The sequence below is a fragment of the Dendroctonus ponderosae genome, unplaced genomic scaffold (assembly GCF_020466585.1).
Source record: "Dendroctonus ponderosae isolate FM_Combo_2020 unplaced genomic scaffold, Dpon_F_20191213v2 Dpon_F_20191213_1, whole genome shotgun sequence".
Classification (NCBI taxonomy): Eukaryota; Metazoa; Arthropoda; class Insecta; order Coleoptera; family Curculionidae; genus Dendroctonus; species Dendroctonus ponderosae.
This window is the reverse complement of record NW_026017110.1, coordinates 8,346,653-8,366,535: the sequence shown is the minus strand read 5'-3', so window position 1 is coordinate 8,366,535 and position 19,883 is coordinate 8,346,653. Positions and strand designations below refer to the sequence as shown.

Sequence of the window (19,883 nt, the reverse complement as noted above, 5' to 3'; positions counted from 1 at the left end):
CATCAATCATCATCATCAATTGTAAATAATTTTTGAATAAACTTGGCACATTATTTGCCTTGGATCACAATGTGTTTCAGTGATTTCAAAAAATTGCAAGTCAAAACCTGAAATAGGTAGTACATCCTTATTAGTGCGATTAAATCCTCATTAAATTAACCCATTTTTCTTTGACCACACTGTGTTTTCGCAGTATTAAAAATCACTGGTCAAACCCGGAAATAGATATTAAATCCATATTAGACCCATTAAAAGTATAAAATATTGCCCTATCAATGGTGTAATGTTCAATTTTGTCTCAATTTTATGCAAATTTTTCAGGGAAGTCGACGCAATATTTGCCTTCGTCCTAGATTCGATATTGTCAAAAATTCGCTATGCAAAACTGAAGATAGGGGGAGAAGTTTGTTAGCACCATTAAACTATTAAGATCTTGCTTTACCAATGGCGAAATTTTCAATTTTGTTCTCAATTGTTTCAATTTTTGGATAATTTTTCCGCGTAATTAGTCCGCGCACTATTATTTCTCTTCGACTTTGTTTTGGTATTCGAAAAAAAAATCACTAGTGAGAACCGGAAATGGACAGAGTGCAGTTTTAAATTGAAAACATCCTGCAAACTTGCAAATGTTCGGAAAAAACGAATTCCACCCAAAAGAGCGCATTGCATGGAAAATCTTTGAAGTTGTTTAAAAAAAATACGTCCAAGGGGTTTCAGCCCCAGTAAAACCCGCGAATTTACACATTTTTTCGTTTTTTTCACAAAATCACGAAATAAAACTCTAGATTATATTTGAAGAATAAATCTTAATTTCGGAAAATTCAATCAGCTCAAAAAAGTGGTTTTAAAATGTGAATTTTGTAGGTTTTTCAAAAACCACGCAGTTTTAGTGAAAATGAGCTCGAAAGGAAAACTATGGAAATATTCGCTTGTATATGTTCGTCCATGCTTACAGTATCAAGTCGCAGTAGGGGCTATTTTCGGAAATTGTCGATCCAAAAATAACTGCAGGTCGAATCCATTGGATTGGACGGTTACATAGTGGTTTACTTCTCACGTCCAAAACAACTGCGTTCCTGACGCACTTTCTTCCACCCTCCAAACACCCAGAAATTAATCAAATTACACGGCAATTTTTGGCTGATTTTCATCCACCATCAACCACGCAGCCTTGCGGGCATTTTTTTTTTTGAAAACCCTACAAGGAAGCTCAGGAAAAGAATGACTTTGATCGGCTGATATAAATTTAGAACATAGCGTTTTCTCAGAGTGGGGATCTGACGCTTGGTGAAAATTTCAGGGGGGAAATCTGGACAGTCAGCACAGGGCCCCCTGAGAAGCTGCTCATAAAGTCCATCGTAAAACAGGTACGTCAAAAAAAAAAAGTTTTAGCAGCTGAATTTTCGAAATCGCTTCAGTGCCGGCGTGGTGAACCAGTGGTTTTGTAGTGATTTTTCCAGTGATTTGGTACAGTATTTTTTGGGGATGAGGGAATTTTTTCGCGGTTATGCAACAGGGTTTAGAATTTTTTAGTTTTGGATATTTAATTTGTTCAAGTTCTATTAAAATGTTCTTCCATTGTTCGATGGATGATTTCCAAAACACACTTTATTCTGTTTATCTATTTAAGTGTTTGCTTGATAAATTCCAGCAATGTTATTGGCTTGTGACCCCCGATTAATGCCAAATTCGATTATTTATGAACGGCCAAAAATAGCTTTGGTGCAGTTGCATCTTTCGAATTGGAGCATATTTTCCTTTGCTAGAAGTGATTTTCTGCGTCCTAATTGTAGCTGCCATATTTATAGCGAAAAATCGACGTGCTAACTGGAAACGCGACTTGCCAGAAATAGATTCTGGATCATATCCAAGATCTGAACAAATAACGTTGCACACGGACACCTAATTTGGTTTCGCCGCCTTTTTCTGGTTTTATATTACCTCTTGCCTACGTGCACTACAATAAATGGTTAATCAAAGAAACTAAAACAGTTTAAAAGCCTTTAAAATAGCAACAAGTGTCTATTGTTTTTGTTATATACTTTATCTATCAATGACTAGCCATTGTTTATTTGCCTATTTTTGTTTAAATTATTTAAAGCCTTTGTAGACATTTTTGCAACGTTTTTCACATTACTGTTTGTTATAAGGATTATCTAGTTGCTGATATGGTTAGCAAGCACTCATGAAATGTTAGGACTAATTTGAGAAAGCACAAAAATAATAGGAGTAACAACACGAACCTGTCAATTGAACATTGAAAGTGTTTAAACTTTCTGAAGATTATAAAGAATCACCCTGTATAAAGGTGTTTTTCATATTTTTTTTATTTGTTGGCGAATTTTTCGATACAAGTTGGATCGCCATCTTGCTTCGACCACACTTGGTTTTGGTATTTTCAAAAAATCGCTATTCAAAACCGGACATCGATAGCGAATCAATATTAAAGGCTCATCAATCAATCAATCAAACATTCGTCTTTTTAGTGTATAATTTTAAATTTTTTTGCGGTTTTCGTCAATTTTGGGCGAATTTTTCAATACAGGTAGGATTTGCTATCTGACCTCGATTTCACTGGGTTTTGCTATTTTTACAAATCGCTAATCAAAACAGGAAAGAGATAGGGATTTCACATTAGAAGCATTAGATCGACAAAACATTGGTGTTTATATACAGTAAATCATTTTCGAGTTTTTGGCTGTTTTGTTCAATTTTTGGTTAATTGTTCTAAAAGCTGGCCCACTATTTGCGACCCATTGTGTTACGGTATTTTAAAAAAATCATTCTTCAAACGCCGAAATAGATAGAGAATTGATATTAGCCACCTTAAATCGGCTGAACCTTGCTAGTAAACTTTCAATTTCCCACTCTTTGAAACATTTTCTTAATTTATGACGAATTGTTCAATAGAAGTGGGATTTGCTGTCTGGCTTCAACTATACTGTTTCGCATTTTTTTTTAAACCGCTATTCCAAACTGGAAATTGACACCGAATTGATATTAGAAGCACTAAATTGAAGAAACCTTAGTCCATCAAGGGGTCACTTTTCAGCTTTTTCCCTCTTTTTCTCAAGTTTTGGCGATTTTTTCAACAAGTCGACACACGAAGTGTCTTCGACCACATTTCGATACAGTATTTAAAAAAATAATTATTCAAATCACGCAATACACAGATAATTCATATTAGTGCCATTAAATCGATCCAGGCCTCATCTCTTGATGGTGCAATTTCCAAATTTTTGGCTTTTTTCCACAATTTTTATCAAATTGTTCAATAGGGTCAGCGCATTATTTGCCTTCGATCACACTGTGCTTCGGTATTGAAAAAAATCCTATTCAAAATCGAAAAAACGCAAACAATCTGTGTTAGCGGCGTTCAGTAAATTAAATATGTCTTTATTAATGGTCCAATTTGCAGATTTTTTGTTTTTTCCTTCAATTTTTGACGATATTCTCATTAAGCCGGCGCACTAAATGTCTTTGACTACATTACGATGCGGTATTTTAGAAAATAATTATTCAAATCACGAAATAAATAGAGAATCCATATTAGTGTCATTAAATCGACCAAGGCTTTATCTAAGAATGGCACAATTTACAACTTTTTCTTTTTTTCCACAATTTTTTGCAAATTTTTCTATAAGGTCACCGCACTATTTGCCTTCGCACTGTGCTTCGGTATTAAAAAAGTTCCTATTAAAAATCGAAAATGCTTGTAAGAGTGCTTTACTAATGAGTGAACACTCACATGTTATTTCTTATGTAATATTTTTTACTTATTGTCTCAGGACAGATTGTAAACAAATAAAAAGAATTTAAAAAAAAATCGAAAATACACACAGAATCTGTGTTAGTGTCGTTCAATAGATTATTATTATAATTATAATAATTATATATTTCTGTATTAATGGTCCAATTTGCAGATTTTTCTTATTTTCTTCAATTTTTGGCGATTTTTTCGAAAACGTCGGTGCACTATTTGTATTCAACGGCACTGGATATCGGTATTTTTAAAAAAATCACTATTCAATGCCAGTAATAAATAGAGAATTCGTGCTAGTGCGATTAAATGGAACAAACTTTGCTCTACCAATGGTGCAATCGCCATTTTTTTGCACTTTTGCTTAATTTTTTGCGAATTTTTCAATAAATTTCGCACACTATTTGTGTTTGACTAGACTGTGCTTCAGTACTTAAAACATATCATTTTAAAACCGGAAATAAATAGAAAATTTATATTAGCGCCATTACATTAATTAAATCTTGCTGTATTATTGGTGGAATTTATAATTGTTTTGCTATTTTGCACAATTTTGAGCGAATTTTCCAATAAAGTCCGCGCGCACTATTAATGTTCAACTTCACTGTGTTTCAGTACTTCAAAGAAAATCATTATTTAAAACAGGATAAGTGAATCCATTTTCAAATTTGTAACTGTTTTGAAAATATTCGACGATTTTTTTGCATTTTGAAGATTTTCTTTAACTTGATGCTTTAAATACTTTAATGTCGCCAACTACTAAAGATAACGCATTGGTATAAATTGTTTATTTATTTATTTATTGTTTTTGACTTTTTAGACCAACCAAACCCTTCACAATGGCGGACGATGAGGTTAGGTGAGTAAAGTCAATGAATTTTTTAAAACAAAACACACTATGGATTTTATAAAATGTCCTTTTAATACAGTTGATTTTTTGGTTAAGCATTGTTTTTCTTTGTTTCATGTGCTCCAGTATGAACAGTGTTCGACTTACGGGCCTAATTTATTTAAAAGGTAACTATCCCATCTGCATGCCGGTGTCGTTTTAATGTTTTCCAGTTTATTTAGTAGGATAATTTTTGAAAAAAAGAATTAAACAAACAAAACAAATTTCTACTCAAACAGTGACGACAAGTAGAAACGTTGATTTGTTTCAAATGTATTCGGCTTTTGGCATTGAAAAAAATTAAACAGTAGAAAAACAAAACAGTGCATTGTATTTTATTGCATTGCTTGAATTCTCGAAGTCTAAGTAGACTTACTTAGATGTTGTGGGACCAGTAGCTTTAATTTGTAAATAGCGGCTTCAGTAAGTTGCAGGAGTTTTCAGCTGCGTGAATGCATGCATGGCTTGCTTATCAATTTTTCACATTTGAAGCTGTTTTGTGTGTGCGTTTTTACAAAAACGTTTGCTTATAAAACTGGTGAGGTTTTTCTTGACTGATTGATCAAACAATGTGCGCAGTTTCATATAGAAAATATGGAAAATTGCACACGAAGTGAAAGTTTATATTGTGTATATTGGCGTACAACCGACGAAATGTGGCTTATAGGCCTAGCGGCCACCATGTAATTGTGCCGTTTCGGGCCTACTATGGAGCTGTTGATGCATCGGCCGTGGTGTTTTTGCCAATATCGCCTGAAAATCCTTGTTTTAAGCACCTCCTAAAGTGTTTCTCAGCAAAATTAACCTCACCAGTTTCAAACAATCACCAGTTTATGTTCACAACACTTCTAATTCACCAGTTTTTCGTCTATTGTCACCAATATTTCCACACTAATAATAAGTTTGTATAACACATACAGGGTGATTAAAAATGGGCCATTTTCAGCTGTTTTTAAAACACATTTACTAAATCAGTTTAGAGTTACTCTGTAATTACACTATAAATCAATGTCTTGACTAATTGAGCACATAAAATCACCAGATAACACTGTCCAACATTTCGCTGATTCACATGTACTAATTTGGGGTTTTGTTTTATTTTTCAGAAAAAAAAACTGGAAGAGGCACGTAATGACAGGCAGGACTAAACCGGTGTTTTCAAAATTCCGATTTTTCACTCACTTTTCGTAGATTTTTGTCAAAATTCCCTTTGAGTAGTTTCGGTGTGATTCAGGTAATAACAGTTTTAATTAATGTTGTCAAATGTAGGAAAAGAAAAGAAAGCAGACTGAGATCGAGAGGAAGAGGGCCGAAGTCCGTGCCCGCATGGAAGAGGCCTCCAAAGCTAAAAAGGCCAAGAAAGGTTTCATGACCCCGGAGAGGAAGAAGAAACTGCGGGTGAGAAGATGGGTTTGATTGAGTCCGATTTATTTCGATGAAACAAGCTGTTTTTGTTCAGTTGCTGTTGAGAAAGAAAGCCGCCGAGGAATTGAAGAAAGAGCAGGAAAGGAAAGCGGCCGAAAGAAGGCGCATCATTGAGGAAAGATGTGGAAAGCCGAAACTTATTGATGATGCCAATGAAGGTAAGCGTCGATCTTGCATATTTTCCAAAAAAAAATTAATCACTCTTCGTTCCTTATTAGTATGTATTTATTCTACACACTTTTCACTCGTCCTTGGACCATTTTGAATTTTTAATCGATTTTTTCAAACACCATTGACTAAAGTTGCTTTTTACGAAATATAGAATCACTTAAGAGTACTTTGAGGCAATATTACGATAGAATAATCCATCTGGAAGACGCCAAATACGATTTGGAATACCTCGTTAAAAAGAAAGACTATGAGGTTAGATGGAGCAAAGATAATCACTTAAATATGCACGTTTATTTTTTTTTTGAACTATCGCTACTCTTTCCACTAAGCTCAGACTAACAGTCTTTTGATGTTGGACTGTGTCCATTGGCATTGTCCAGCCTCAAGCGGACTGGCCACAAAAGGAAAATTAATGAACTGCTGAAACTGTATAATTTTCGCAATCATTCACCAGCCAAACTTTTGTGCAATGCTTGGAAAGATGCCACCAAACTAATGCTTGGTGATTTTTTCTTCGGTTTTTTTCTTGGTCTTCAAAGCATTGCTTGTTTGCAGTCAATGCTTTTGCTTTTTGATGGTTTTTTTTTTAAGGTGCACGTGTTTCGTATACAGTTTTTAGCAGTTTAACATCGACTCTCATTACTTTACATCTTTCTTCTAACAAACCAATCGGGCAACAAACACACACACGTCTTTCAACAAGGACACGATTCAACGAACGAAACCGTCTAAATGGAAGGTTCTGTATTTTTAGGTCAAGTAAAACAGGTTATCGAGCAATACTATAGGCGTATCATTGATCTAGAAAATAGAAAATACGATCTTGAAAAAGAAGTAGAATTCAGAGACTTTCAGGTAGAAATACTGGCCACCTGTAAAGGGCATGTGTTAAACAATTGGTTGTTCGCGTAGATTACCCCTTTTTTCCGTACAATAACCACCACCAAATAAGTAGATCGCTTTGCACTGCAGTTTTTAATGTTTTTTTTCAGTGCGAGATAAAAAAATTTCTGTACGAAGCACTTGGATGTGTCTAGAGGGCATTTTAAACCAGAAAAACATTCGATTTGGCAACGCAAATTTTCTCAAAAACGTACTCAGCTTGTCCTCTAAAATGAAGAGAATTCCCGCAAGTCTCTGTTTATGAAGCATCAATTACTCTGCAGGGTGTTCAATTAAGGGTGGCCTCCAACATGTTTCTCATGTTTTATTTATTGCAAATTGGGCTGTCTGGATTTTTTTTGAATGAGCTCTAAAGTTAGTTAAAACCGTTGGCATTATTCTTCCAAACCAGCTTAAGATTGATCAAATCGTGCAAGTTATTTAGAAATTAGAGCAATTTGAATGTGAAGAGTGGCGATAAATTGAACCAAAATGACCCAAAAACTGTTGAAACTGCTTTCTAGTGATTTTTCTGCATTTTATTGATTCGATGAAATATTAACGGTTTTATATTCGTTGATCTATTCGCCTCTTCTACTGAAGGACTAAACTCGAAAAAATGACCCAGGATTTTTTCATGGCGACTTAGCCCTTGAGTTTACACGTTTAATGCTGTGGTGGTGGCCCCCCTTCATGGAAACACCCAGTATAATGAAATTATTTAATATTTTTCTTTTAATAGGCACATCCAATTCATATCCAGTAAACAGCTACTTAAATGGTTTTTTTAATGCAAACGTAATTTTTGTATAACTTGTTTAGTAATATTTGAATTTTTGTTGTATTTTCAAAGTTATGCTATTTTTGTTGCAAGCTTCTCAACTACGATCCCCATAATTTCCTTCTTGAAAATTTTGCAATATTATACGGGGTGTCTCTACTACTCGCGGTAGGAAAGTTGAAATATGTTTCTAAGTGGGTGTTGTTTCAGTGAGTTTTATTAGGAAAATACTCTAGAACAACGAAATTTTAATTTTTTTTGGGGAAGAATTTCTGGAAATATACGGCATTTATTCTTCTTTGAGTTTGCCTAGGATTTGGTTGGAAGGAACCAAAAGTGGCAGGATTTTAAAATTGAGGTTTTCAGTCAATTGCGCTTCCTCCTTGAAAAAATCATATTTTCCAAACTGAAGCAACGAGGAATTTGAAATTTTCAAGATTTCTAGAAGACATTCGGTTCTATAGGCGCGAAAAGTTAGGAGTGAAAATCACATGAAAACCTGATTTTTGGCAGCTTGATAAATCATCTTGTGAATTTTAAAATTATTGTTTCCAGTCAACTGCGCATACTGTTTTAAAAATTTGTAATTTCGACACTAAAGTAAAGAGCTTTAGATCTTTAGGAAACACTCGCCTCTGAAGATATGGGATGTTTCGCAAAAATTGCACTAAATTTTGATTTTTGCTAGCTAGATAAAAGTGAGTCTCAAAATGATGATTTCGGTCTACTGCCCTCTTTAATTTGCTTAATTAAAAAGACATTCGACTCTAAGCATTCTAAAAGTTTCATAAACATCTCACAAAATCCTAAATTTTGCCAACTTATATGATAAATGTGAGTATGAAAACCGGTGTTTTCAGTCAACTGCGTTTTCGCCTTAAAAATGTTCGTGTCTTCCAAACTAAAGCAAAGGAGAAAACCGTGAAACTTTCACCGTCTTTCGAAGACACTTGGATCTGAGGCTGCTAAAAAATCGTGATTTTTGTCAGTTTGGTAAATCTGAGTCTCAAAATTAATGATTTCATCCAACTGCGTTTTCCCTTTCACAAATTCGTATCTCAAAGAAAAAAACAAGAAGCAATTTGAAATTTATATCATCTTTAGAAGAGAGTTGCCTGGAAAGAAACGCATAGTTTCAGTAGAATGGCCCGAAATCCTTTTTTTTGTTCAGTGTGCTAAATCTAGGTCTCAGTATCGATGTTCGATATGAATATTGACGTCAACTGCACTTTCTTGTTTAAAAAATCATATCTTCCAAACTGACGCAAGGAACGATTTGAAACTTTCACAATTTTTAAAGGATGCTCGGTTCTCAGAATGGTGAAAGTCTCAGAAGAAATGTACAAATTTCTGATTTTTACCAGCTTGATAAATTTGAGTCTCAAAATGAATGTTTTTGGACAACTGCGTTTTCTCCTTTATAAGTTGTTAACTTCCAAACTAAAGGAAGAAATAATTTGAGATTTGAAGATGCAAATAGTCTCAGAAGGATGTCACAGCGAGTAACAAAATTGATGTTTGCGGTCAACTACGCTCTCACTTCTATTTTTTTTATTCGCGACGTTTTGCTCTATTTATTTTTGTATTCTTTAGGCTTCGGAAATTATTTGGGTGTTTCTACCGTTTTTCAGAAAATGTGGGTTTTTGGGATATTATTTCAACTTTTCTGCCTGCTTCTGTTGGTCAACGACGAGTAGTGGAATGGACGTGCGCCCTGTATATTCTGAACCTGAACGGTTCGAAACGAACCCGAATTAAATGACAAACCAACACGTTCCAATTTAGCCACCAACCAAACATAAAGAGCGAACCTAAGCGAACTGTGTTTTCTTCTAGCTGAGCTACAAACAATTTGCCACAGCTACTACCAACGAATTTGTACTCTCGAAGGGGATAAATATGATTTAGAAGTTATTGAGCGAATAAAAGCAGGCGAGGTACTTGTTCAATCCACGATCCAAAACCATCCGGTTTGGATGGTTTTGCCATATTTTAATCGAATTAGGCAGCTGATATTCCTGGAATGGCGTTTATTAGCGAGTTCTCGTACTCAAAAATCACCTTTGCCGCTCAAAAGTAATTTTTGATGCGCGAATTCGATCAGGTCCCGCTCTGTATATACATGCAACAGCTATTTGAGTAAATAAACGCAATTCTCTTATTTGGACTGTGAGAATCAGCACCTCAATGTATGTAGATTTTTTGAAAATTAGTTGGAGACTAGACCCCTGCAAAAAAATCACCCCAAAACTGTCCGTTAATTTTTTTGAGTACTTCAAGTGCCCCAGTCGAAAACAATTCGAATAGCTGACTTAAAACACAGTCAGTGACTGTAAAAAGGGGGCGAAAATCCATGTGAAAGCTAATACTTACTGGTGGTTCCGTTATTTCACATTTCAGCTACCCTAAAACGAATACTTAAGGAGTACTATGACCGTATGTACATTTGCGAGGAACAGAAATGGGATTTGGAACGTGAAGTTCGCAAGCGAGACTACGAGGTATCGTCAGCCGATCAGTTTTAGGGTCCAATAATGTAAAATTCAAAAAAATTGGTAGCATCGAATGCTAAGGGAGTGGGATCTGGTTTAACTGAAAAAACCCACCCCGGTCCCACTGTGCTCGACAATCCTTTACAGTTAGCAGTACCATTCACTTTATACCATGCACATTTGCTCAACACGAACCACAGAAACATTTTAAAAAAACAATACCTGTAGTAGAATGTAGCAGCAAATCCAAAATTTATTGGGGGAAAATTGTGAAAAATTGGTTGCGTTATTGTCAATTTCAGAAGCCCTAAAGAAGGTTGTTAAGGTGTACTATGACCGTATTTACATAATCGAGGAACAGAAGTGGGACTTGGAACTTGATGTTCGCAAGAGAGACTTCGAGGTACCAAACAAAACAGTCACCGTTCAATGACTGCGTGTTTTTTTCCGATTTTGAATTATTTCCATTAGTTGACGGAAAAGGGGGATTCAGGAAAATTGGTAACTGTCTAAAAGTGCGCTTTTAGGGCAGTTTCATCATCGTTCATTCATCTTCAGTGATGTTAACTGTAAAGACTGTAGGAATTATTGAAATGTTTCGTCTGAAACAGTTACCAATTTTTTCGATTTTTATGCGACATGGCCCCTAAAACGTGAAGATGAGTGACCAAATTGTTATGCTTTTTTCATAAATTACTCATGAATATCCACAAAAACTGTTGGGAGATGAGCACGGCAATTCTAAACCACAGCAAACCATTCAAAGTCTTTAAAGTTGCCTGCTTATGTTCCCAGCGAGTGGAAACCCTTGAAGAGGCCCTTCCAACTGATTCTTTTGCGTCCGTGCTCTACATAACGTTTCGGTTTTTCTTTCAACCGCCTCAGGAAAAATACGCAACTTTTTGCTTAATCAAGTCGTCTACTTGGAAATTAAAGGTTGCTGCACCCAAAAAAATTAAAGTTTTATGCTTTTCTAATGTTCTAGCCTTTCGTGCAATTGCAGAACTATATTCAAAAACAGAAAAAAATTAAACTATTTCTTTTATAGCGCCTTGATTCGCCCGATCAATGGATTTTAATCAAAATTTGCTTATACAAGGTGAAATACCGTAAGGTTTGCCGACTAATTTACTCTCTTTAGTTGTGTTGTCTCACAAAAAGTGAGAGTCTTCCTTAACGCTGTTCGATTTTTGCAAACTGTACACGGTTAAATCGTGGAAACTTCGACAAATCTTAATTTAAACGCTTGCGGTTTTAAGTGCAAAAATAGCGTTAAGTGAGTCTTAACTTTTTCAAAAATTACCGACATTCTAGGAAATGCAGTTTAATGACACAGATTGAATGCACCCCGTAGTTCATAAAGGAATTTCTTTGGAGCACACGCCGTGGTCAAGAGTGAGAGCAACATATCGGAAATCTCTGGCCTTGTCGCGCATTCCCGATTTACGAGGGCGGTTTCAATTTTAAGAAAATTGTTAAGCAAAAGTGTCACTTTTTCAAGAATTGCATGCTTAAATCGTGAAAAAAACGGTATTTTCTACTTTAATCGATTGCGTCTTCAGTTTCAAGAATGGTGCTAAGTAAAAGTGTCCTGTTGTCGAGAATTGCATGCTTAAATCGTGGAAAATTATGTTCGAAAGTCGACAGATCTTACTTTAAACGCTTTAGTTTTCTAATTTAAAAATAGCGTTAAATATCATCAAATCATGTAAAATTTTGATAAAAAGTTGTTGAGTAAAAAGATAAAATTAATTGTGTAAAGCAAAAATTTCACTTTTTAAAAAATAAGCAGTTTAAATCGTGAAACGTCCGCAAACCCTTCTATAAAAGCCTGCGCTGATTTTAAATTTTGATTAAATTTTATTTAAATTGAGTATTAAATTTTGATTTAAAATTTGTTCAAAAAACGTCCCACTTTTTGAAAAATCAACGTGTGAAATTGCGTGGAAAAGTCTGAAAACCTTACTTTAATCTCTTGCGGTTGTAAGTAAAATTCGTCGACTTTTTAATGCGATTTTTTTGATCTTTGGAAAGTGAGTTGATCTTGCTTAACAGTTTCCTGATTGAAATAAACCATCTGTTTTTCAGCCTATTTAAGCCCATTATTTCAGTAAAACACATTGTAGTTAATTTGCTGTTTTTAAGACAGAAAAACTCTTTACAAAACTGTACGGAAATTTTCCCAACTGGAAACAGAAAGTAATCGAAACGTTGCAGTTTTCCAGAACAATCCTCTAAGGTTGGAAGGGCTTTAGACAAATCTCGAATAATTCACATTCCACACCGAACATTGTAAATAATGAAATGTGATTTTTACATCCACATGAAGCGTCCAGCCGTAGTTACACTCCCCCATTTCCTGCCATTTTTTTCCACCGTTACATGTGATAATCGAACACAAACGAAGATTGACGAATTTTGTTCAGTTCAGTCCCATGCCCTTGCTTTGCGCTTGAATCACGTTCAAATATTTTCAACTAAAAATCGAATAATAACAACCAATTTTTATTTTGCTTTAACCATGCTTGACCCGCAGTATCTCTAAAGGCCTGTATTCTATTGGCTAACTGTACTTAACCAAATCTTTTTGGGTAACTAACCAGCGGTCAATTTTTAGATTCTACACCGATTATTTTATGCAGAATAGACCAGAATACAGGCTTTTCCCACGGCATGGCCCTTCATGGCTTTTCATTTGATTATTTTTCAGTGACTTTTTGATTTACGCCCTCAGTCGTAAAACCGTTCCAAATCTCGAAACCTTGTTATCTATTAGTCAATTTAACGAATAACGGAACCTACAGTGCTTGAAGTGCCATGCTTGTTCCTTTTTCAGGTGTATTCTTTCTAGAGTAGAATAATCAGTAGTTGCTTAAATGGTTCTTCTACTCCTGATGTTTCGCTTTGATTTGCGGCAGGCATCTTCAAAGGCTCTGTGGAGGGTTTAGGTGTTTGTCTCTTCAAATCAAGGCGAAATATCAGCGAGCATCGGAGCAACAGAACGAATGGAAATGAACACTTGCCTGATTTAAATTTAGCTGGCACCTTCAGAATTGTGAGACTCATTAAATACACCCCGTAATACAACGAGGAATTCGATTTGCGCTCTCACCGTGATCAAGAGTGAGAGCAACATATCGGAAATATGTGGCCTTGTCGTGCTTTCCCGATTTACGAGGGCGGATTCCCAAGTGCTGCAGCTTTCAGTTGTTTATCTTTTGAGTGCAACAGTCTCTGAAGGTTCTAACAATGCGTGCTACCGAAACGTTTGGACTACTAATTAAGGGAGTTTAAATTGTAATAAGTTTTAAATCAGGCAAATGCTCGTTTGCGAACTAGTGCCCGTTGGGCTCCAGAGAACGAATCCATTTAAGCAGCATTGGCTGCGTCCAGCATCGTTAAAGCATCTTATTAAACGATGAATGTGTTCTAACACACAGCCCGCAAGTAGTCAATTTTGAATTTTATATAGTTGGTTTTTTTGTATGTACTGTGGCATTAAACCGGCGTATATGTTTAGATTAGCCATTATCCCCCATGTTGCGATTTTTTTCTTTTACGCGACCGAAGTGTATGTAATTTTTGTCAATAGGTCTGGTTGGTTTTGTCTATATATCAGACGTGTTTTCCCGCCAACTTCAATTTTTCTGTGTTATCTATCATTCCACTCTTCCCTGTTTTATCGTACTAACTGCCTCACCAGCTATCTGCTTCATATGTGTGCGTTTGTTTCATGTTTTTGGAATCATTTCTGCTAATTACTGTTTAAGTTCTATCCGTGTTTAAAATGCTCTATTGTAAGGTTTTTTCGTTTTAACAATGTTCTTCTTTGTACAAAAGGGCATTTTAATCAATTGGGCCCTATATTATACCTGAGAAATTTTGTATGGAAAGCACTAAATTATGGTGATTAAAAATATTCCGACCCGACTTCAATATTTTGAAGGATTTTTTCGGAAACCTAATTTTACTTTTTCATTTCTAGTTCAGTTCCAAACAAAAAAGCTCTCTCGAGTTTTTTACTGCAACACATTGTTTTCGAGTAATTTTTTTTAAATCGTATTATTGCACGTTTATAAGTTGTTTTAATCCAAACCTTAAAATGAATGCAAATTGAAATTAATTAATTAAAATAATGTGCATCCGTTACATTAATTAAAATAATGTGCACGTTACTGTGAATACCTTTTCATTAAAATCCATAGTAAATAAGTTCAAAGGTTTAATTAAAATAACTGGTTGGTGTGACGATGCATTAGACCTGACCTGCTTTAGAACGAGTTTTATTTTTTTGTTCAAAAACTATGCGTTATACAAAGAACACTCCAGAGACCATTTTTGTGAAGAATCACTAGGGCAATAACACAGTAAAATTATTTTTTGAAAAATCAATAGGGCGCCCTTTTTTTCTTCAAGAATATTGAATGTTACTTCGGTACGCGCGCCACTTGTGACCGAAAAAATGATTCATCCTGTAGGAACATGGCCACTCTATAGCTTTTCACATCTGCAAAATTTCATTAAAATACCTTAAGCGGTTTTGGAAATATTATTTAATAAATTCTGAACAGCAATGACTTTCTAAAGTCTGTCAGAGCATATTTAAATCACCCTGTATAAAGTATAGTATGGGGTCCAATGGCATTTATGCCGTTCAAATGTCCAGTTATTTAACTAATTTATTACATGTTTTATAGATTGCCGACTTGAACAGCCAAGTGAATGACCTCAGGGGCAAATTGTAAGTTTTTTTCTTACAAGCCTGTCTCTTTGTCACTTCACGTTGGTTTTATTAATTTTCTTTAGCGTTAAACCCACCCTCAAGAAAGTGTCCAAATACGAAAACAAATTCGCCAAGCTCCAAAAGAAGGCGGCCGAATTCAACTTCCGTAACCAACTCAAAGTGGTCAAGAAGAAGGAATTCACCATGGAAGAAGAGGACAAAGAGGTAAATGACATACACAACAGCTTAAAATGTAGTCATATTAAAAACACATGAGCGAGAAAATGTAGGCATTTTTCCAATAGAGAATTTGAAAATCCACACTAGAAGTGGATTTTAGGAGTGCCTAAAAAACAGTTAAATTTTTATGGTTTTTGCGCGGTTAGTACCATGCTGTTTTCTGGAATTGATTGCTAAAGAACCGTTTGGAGCATTGAAACGCGGAGATCAGCAATGTATAGAGCAAACTTGTTTTTTCTTTTTGTTTTCTTCACAACGAACTTTAGAACTCGACATTTTTTGCGGGTTTTTTCGTTTTTGCATCGCTCTAGAGTACGTTTCTTAAGAACCATCCAAAGAATTGAAATGTGGATAACAGCAATCGATCGAGACAAGTTCAACTGACTCGCTGTTTGCACTTGGTTCTATTCGGCTAAATGGTTCCTTCAGAACGAATTCTTCACCTTTTGCATTTTTTTAAATGCGATTATAAAGAAGCATTTGAAGAATGGAAATGTGGACAACAGCAATCGATAGAAGAAGCTTCCGACGACTCGCGACATGCTTTTGGTTCCATTCGAGTGAATGGATGCTTCACGACATATTTTTGGCTTTTTGATCATTTTTGCGGGGTTTTTGTTTTTGCATCATGTTCTGCTCTAGTGTTTTTTTTCTCGAATGAACAATTGGAGAGACGCGCACGTGAAAAAGCTGTCACATTTGAACACACACAGAGAACATTTTTCAATAGAAGTTTTTAAAATCCACACTAGAAGTGGATTTTTCAAGTGGCTGAAGATCTGCAGGGCAGGATTTCTGTTGTGTAAAAACAGATGCTCGATAGATCGAAGTTGAAGCCCTAAATGTCTAAATTCTACGGACTTTCTGGGTTCTTTCTCTTTACATGTTTGTTCGTTTTTCCAGAAACCCAAACAGGAAAAAGCTGAGTGGCAGAAGAAGTAAAATTTCCAGCTTTCTTTCGGTCTAATTCCGCATTAAACGCCAGCGATTCGAATGTTCGTTTAAATAAAAGTATTAGTTTCCAAAATCGACTTGTTTGATTGACTTCAATTGAGTGATTTTTTGTAGTTTTTAACCACTCGAATTTTTGACAGATTTCTTCTGCACAAGTTTTTTCGTATTTTTATCAACTTTTTGCTTTTTGCCTGTTTTTTCATTATTTTCTCTTCCTTTTTTATTGAGTTAGGATGAAGGTGAGCAAAAGCTGATTTTACTGTTTGTGTGTCAAAATGCTTTTGTAAGTAGGCGAAAGTGTTGTAATGCTCTCCATCAACGTCTTAAGCATGTCTTAATCATTTTTAATTCCCAAGCATTTCACGATGCAACTGCTTGTTCTCAGGCTTTCCTTATATATTTTGTTGTCAAATGCACCATCCTTTATATTTTCTGCACCATTTCAGTTAACAGATAATCTGTGATGTATATCACATGGTTTTTTTCAAGTTTCAACAGTTTTTTTCGCTCAGTTCGAACTGAATTTCTCACGATATTCTGTTTTGATTTTTTCCAGAAAAAACCCGACTGGTCCAAGAAAGGAGAGAAGGTACAGGAAGCCGAAGCATGAGCTGTTCTTGTTTCCTGACTTTCACTGTATTTACCTTGTCACAATAATTCTACACGTTTGTAAAGGGTGTGTTTGCACGTCACTTCTCTGTGTTGTACTGTCTTTTGAACACCCGTGTATATTTTGTTAATTTCATCTGTATTATGTGTTTATAATAAAAAGATTCTTATTAATAAAAGTGAGGAAGGAAATGTTATTGTCTTTTTTGTTGTCCGCGACAGCTATTTGTTATAGGTACATGGTGAGCCAGATTATTTTGGTTTAATGTTACAAATTGTTGCTGCTAGCATAAACTGACTCACTCTGTATAAATAAACGTATTAATATAAAACCAAACACTGTTTTGTATCACCTTGTATATACAATATTGAATGAAAAAATGTATCAAATGTCCGATTAACAGCGATTTTTTTCATGTAGAGTATTTTTCGTACTGTATAGTGTTTTATGGTCAATTTAAATTTAATTTAATTTGTGTGGTTTTTCTAGGAAGGTGAAGAAGAAGGTAAGTAAGCCATCATGAGTTTGTTCCTGCTACCGCTCTGAATATTAGGCTCTCCTGTTAGAAATTGAATTTTCATGTCATTGGGAAAAATCGATTAACGTTACGTTATTTGCGATTAATGCCGATTTTGTTTCTCATATTCACTCTCCAGTTATAATTCGAGCTTACATTGAGCCATTTGAAAAAATATGTTAACGTTACGTTATTTGCGATTAACGTCTATTGTTACTCCGAAAATAGAGAGCATCTACATCCACACGAAAATAACGTAACGTTAAACTCCTGCTCCTGATATTTGCTCGCTACCTGCTTAAACATTCTGCTGCCCTGATACAAACGAAAATTTGCATTTGCCATGAGCACTTTTCCATTAGAAAGCTGCTAGACTCAAATTGGAAATAACGGAATGTTAACGTTAAAAATGTCTCCTGTTCCCGATATTTGCTCGCTACCTCCTTAAACATTCTGCTGCCCGGATACAAACCAAAATCTGCATTTGCCATGAGCACTTTCCCATTAGAGAGCTGCTACACCTGCTCGTGATATTTACTCGTTACCTCCCGTTCACAGTAGCTACCTCCGTAAACACCTTTTCGTATAAATTGGTTTTTTGTCGTGCCATCTCGAAAAAAACGTAAATTGACCACAAAAATACAGTGGCAGCGGAACAACCGCCAGCGGAAGAACCATCGAAGCCTGCAGCTGAAGTACCGCCTGCTGCCGAAGTACCGCCCCCTGCTGAAGGTGAGACTGCGGGCGAAGGCCAACCTCCAGTTGAAGGTGAGCCTGCAGCTGAGGCGCAGCCTACAGGAGAAGGAGAGGTTGCAGCGCCTGCTCCTCCTACTGAGGCGCCCAGTGAAGGACAACCTCCTGCTGATGGTGCGGCTACTGAAGGTACTGACCCAAAACAGCCCATAAACTTATCAAAATACCTGTTCAATTCAGGAACACCTGCTGTAGAAGGCGCAGCTGCTGAAGGCGAAGCTGCAGCTCCTCCAGGTGAGTCTGCCACTGATTTGAAACTAGTTAAGTTTACAATCGCCATTGCTGGGGTAAACAGGCGCATTGGTATGGGTTGTAATGGACAGTTTCCCATTCTTCTAGGGCCTTTCGAAACGTTTAAGCAGCTCGTGTTGAACGAAAATTACGACTTTGTCGCACTGCCGGAAACCGTGTTGGCCGCAACCGAGAATAAGGCAGCTGTCGCTATTCCGCATTACTCGCTGGTAGAAAACCGGAAAAATAGCGGTGAAGGTGTCGTCATTTACATAAAGGACTCTCTAAAATATAAAGTAGTCGACTTAACATCGGAAACTTCAGATGGAAACTTTACGTTCGAGACGCTGCTCGAGAAACTCAAGTCTTCACCTGGTGAGTGCTTCGATCATCATTCTGATCAAGCACTGCACCATTTTTTCCATTTTTCGATTTTCTATGTTCATTTTTCACTGTCGATAGTGCCAAACATTACATCCGAACATTGCAATGTTCATTTTATTACTGGAGTAATAGCTGATTGAAGCTAAAACTTACGGTGTTTGTAGCGGAAGGAGCAGCAGCAACTGAAGCCACGCCTGTAGAAGGCCAAGCTGCCACCGAAGGACAACCGGCTGCTGAAGCGGCAGCTGCAGGAGAAACGCCCGCTGCAACTGAAGCAGCGCCTCCTAGCGAGGCAGCGCCGCCAGCTGAAGGTGCAGCCACTGAAGCAGCGCCACCTGCTGAAACTGCAGCAGCTACCGAAACCGCCCCTGCTGAAGACGCTGTGGTTACGCCTGCAGCTGATGCGCCTGCACCAGAAACAGCTGCAGCAGAGCCTGCTCCTACTGAAGCCGTATCACCAGCCCCTACTGAGGAGCTGCCAGCCGAACCTGCAGCTGCTGATTCATCTCCTCCGGTTATACAAGGTGTGAACACTCAATTATAAAACACCATTAAAGTGGACTTAACGACTTTTTTTGGGTTTCAGCTACAGCTTGATCAGTTCCAGCTACCTTAGTTTGGTGTATTTACTTGTGCCCAGATTTATATTTAATTTATTAATTATTGTCTAGTGAAAACATGTACAATTGTGATTTTGTAAAAAATATATTTATGTTTTTCTTAGCTTGAACATTTTCTTTCGACTTCGAAAATACACCAGTTCAGATGATTTTCAAATAAATCCAACCTTTTGGCAGCGGTTGAAATCGGCTATTTTCAATTCAGATTTGTAAATATTATTAGAGTGTCGATAACTTTTGTGATCATTAAGGCAAGAACGCAGTTGAGTGAAAACATATTTTGAGGCTCGAATTTATCACGCCGGAAAAAATCAGAAATTTTTGCGATTTTTATTAAACTTTCCGTATCTTTAGAGCTAAGTATCTCCTACCGATGTAAAAAATTTCAAGTGGCTCCTCCGTCTCGCTTGGAAGAAGTGAATTTTTAAGGCAAGAATGCAGTAAGTACTAA

The 19,883-nt window shown here is 36.3% G+C and overlaps 2 protein-coding genes across 25 annotated transcripts; both read left to right on the top strand.

The window, feature by feature from the left end:
- The first annotated feature begins 1,043 nt into the window (after nt 1-1,043).
- On the top strand, nt 1,044-17,118 carry LOC109535515 (troponin I). 24 transcript variants are annotated; one of them, XM_048670344.1, is made up of 9 exons: nt 1,044-1,367; nt 4,581-4,614; nt 5,756-5,773; nt 5,919-6,047; nt 6,109-6,232; nt 7,000-7,100; nt 15,098-15,141; nt 15,207-15,348; nt 16,874-17,118. In XM_048670344.1, exons 2-9 carry the CDS (start codon nt 4,600-4,602, stop codon nt 16,925-16,927), a joined length of 627 nt encoding a protein of 208 aa, XP_048526301.1. In that variant the 5' UTR covers nt 1,044-1,367; nt 4,581-4,599; the 3' UTR covers nt 16,928-17,118. The 24 variants fall into 24 exon arrangements, with proteins under 24 accessions (XP_048526301.1, XP_048526307.1, XP_048526304.1 ...); XM_048670350.1 differs by lacking the exon at nt 16,874-17,118 and adding an exon at nt 16,267-16,390; XM_048670347.1 differs by lacking the exon at nt 7,000-7,100 and adding an exon at nt 10,703-10,803 and having other exon boundaries at nt 1,261-1,367.
- Nucleotides 17,119-17,298: 180 nt separating this feature from the next.
- On the top strand, nt 17,299-19,535 carry LOC109535516 (skin secretory protein xP2). Its single transcript, XM_048660649.1, has 7 exons — nt 17,299-17,343; nt 17,417-17,432; nt 18,090-18,326; nt 18,378-18,431; nt 18,537-18,803; nt 18,977-19,336; nt 19,399-19,535. Exons 1-7 carry the CDS (start codon nt 17,299-17,301, stop codon nt 19,407-19,409), a joined length of 990 nt encoding a protein of 329 aa, XP_048516606.1. The 3' UTR covers nt 19,410-19,535.
- Nucleotides 19,536-19,883: the final 348 nt, after the last annotated feature.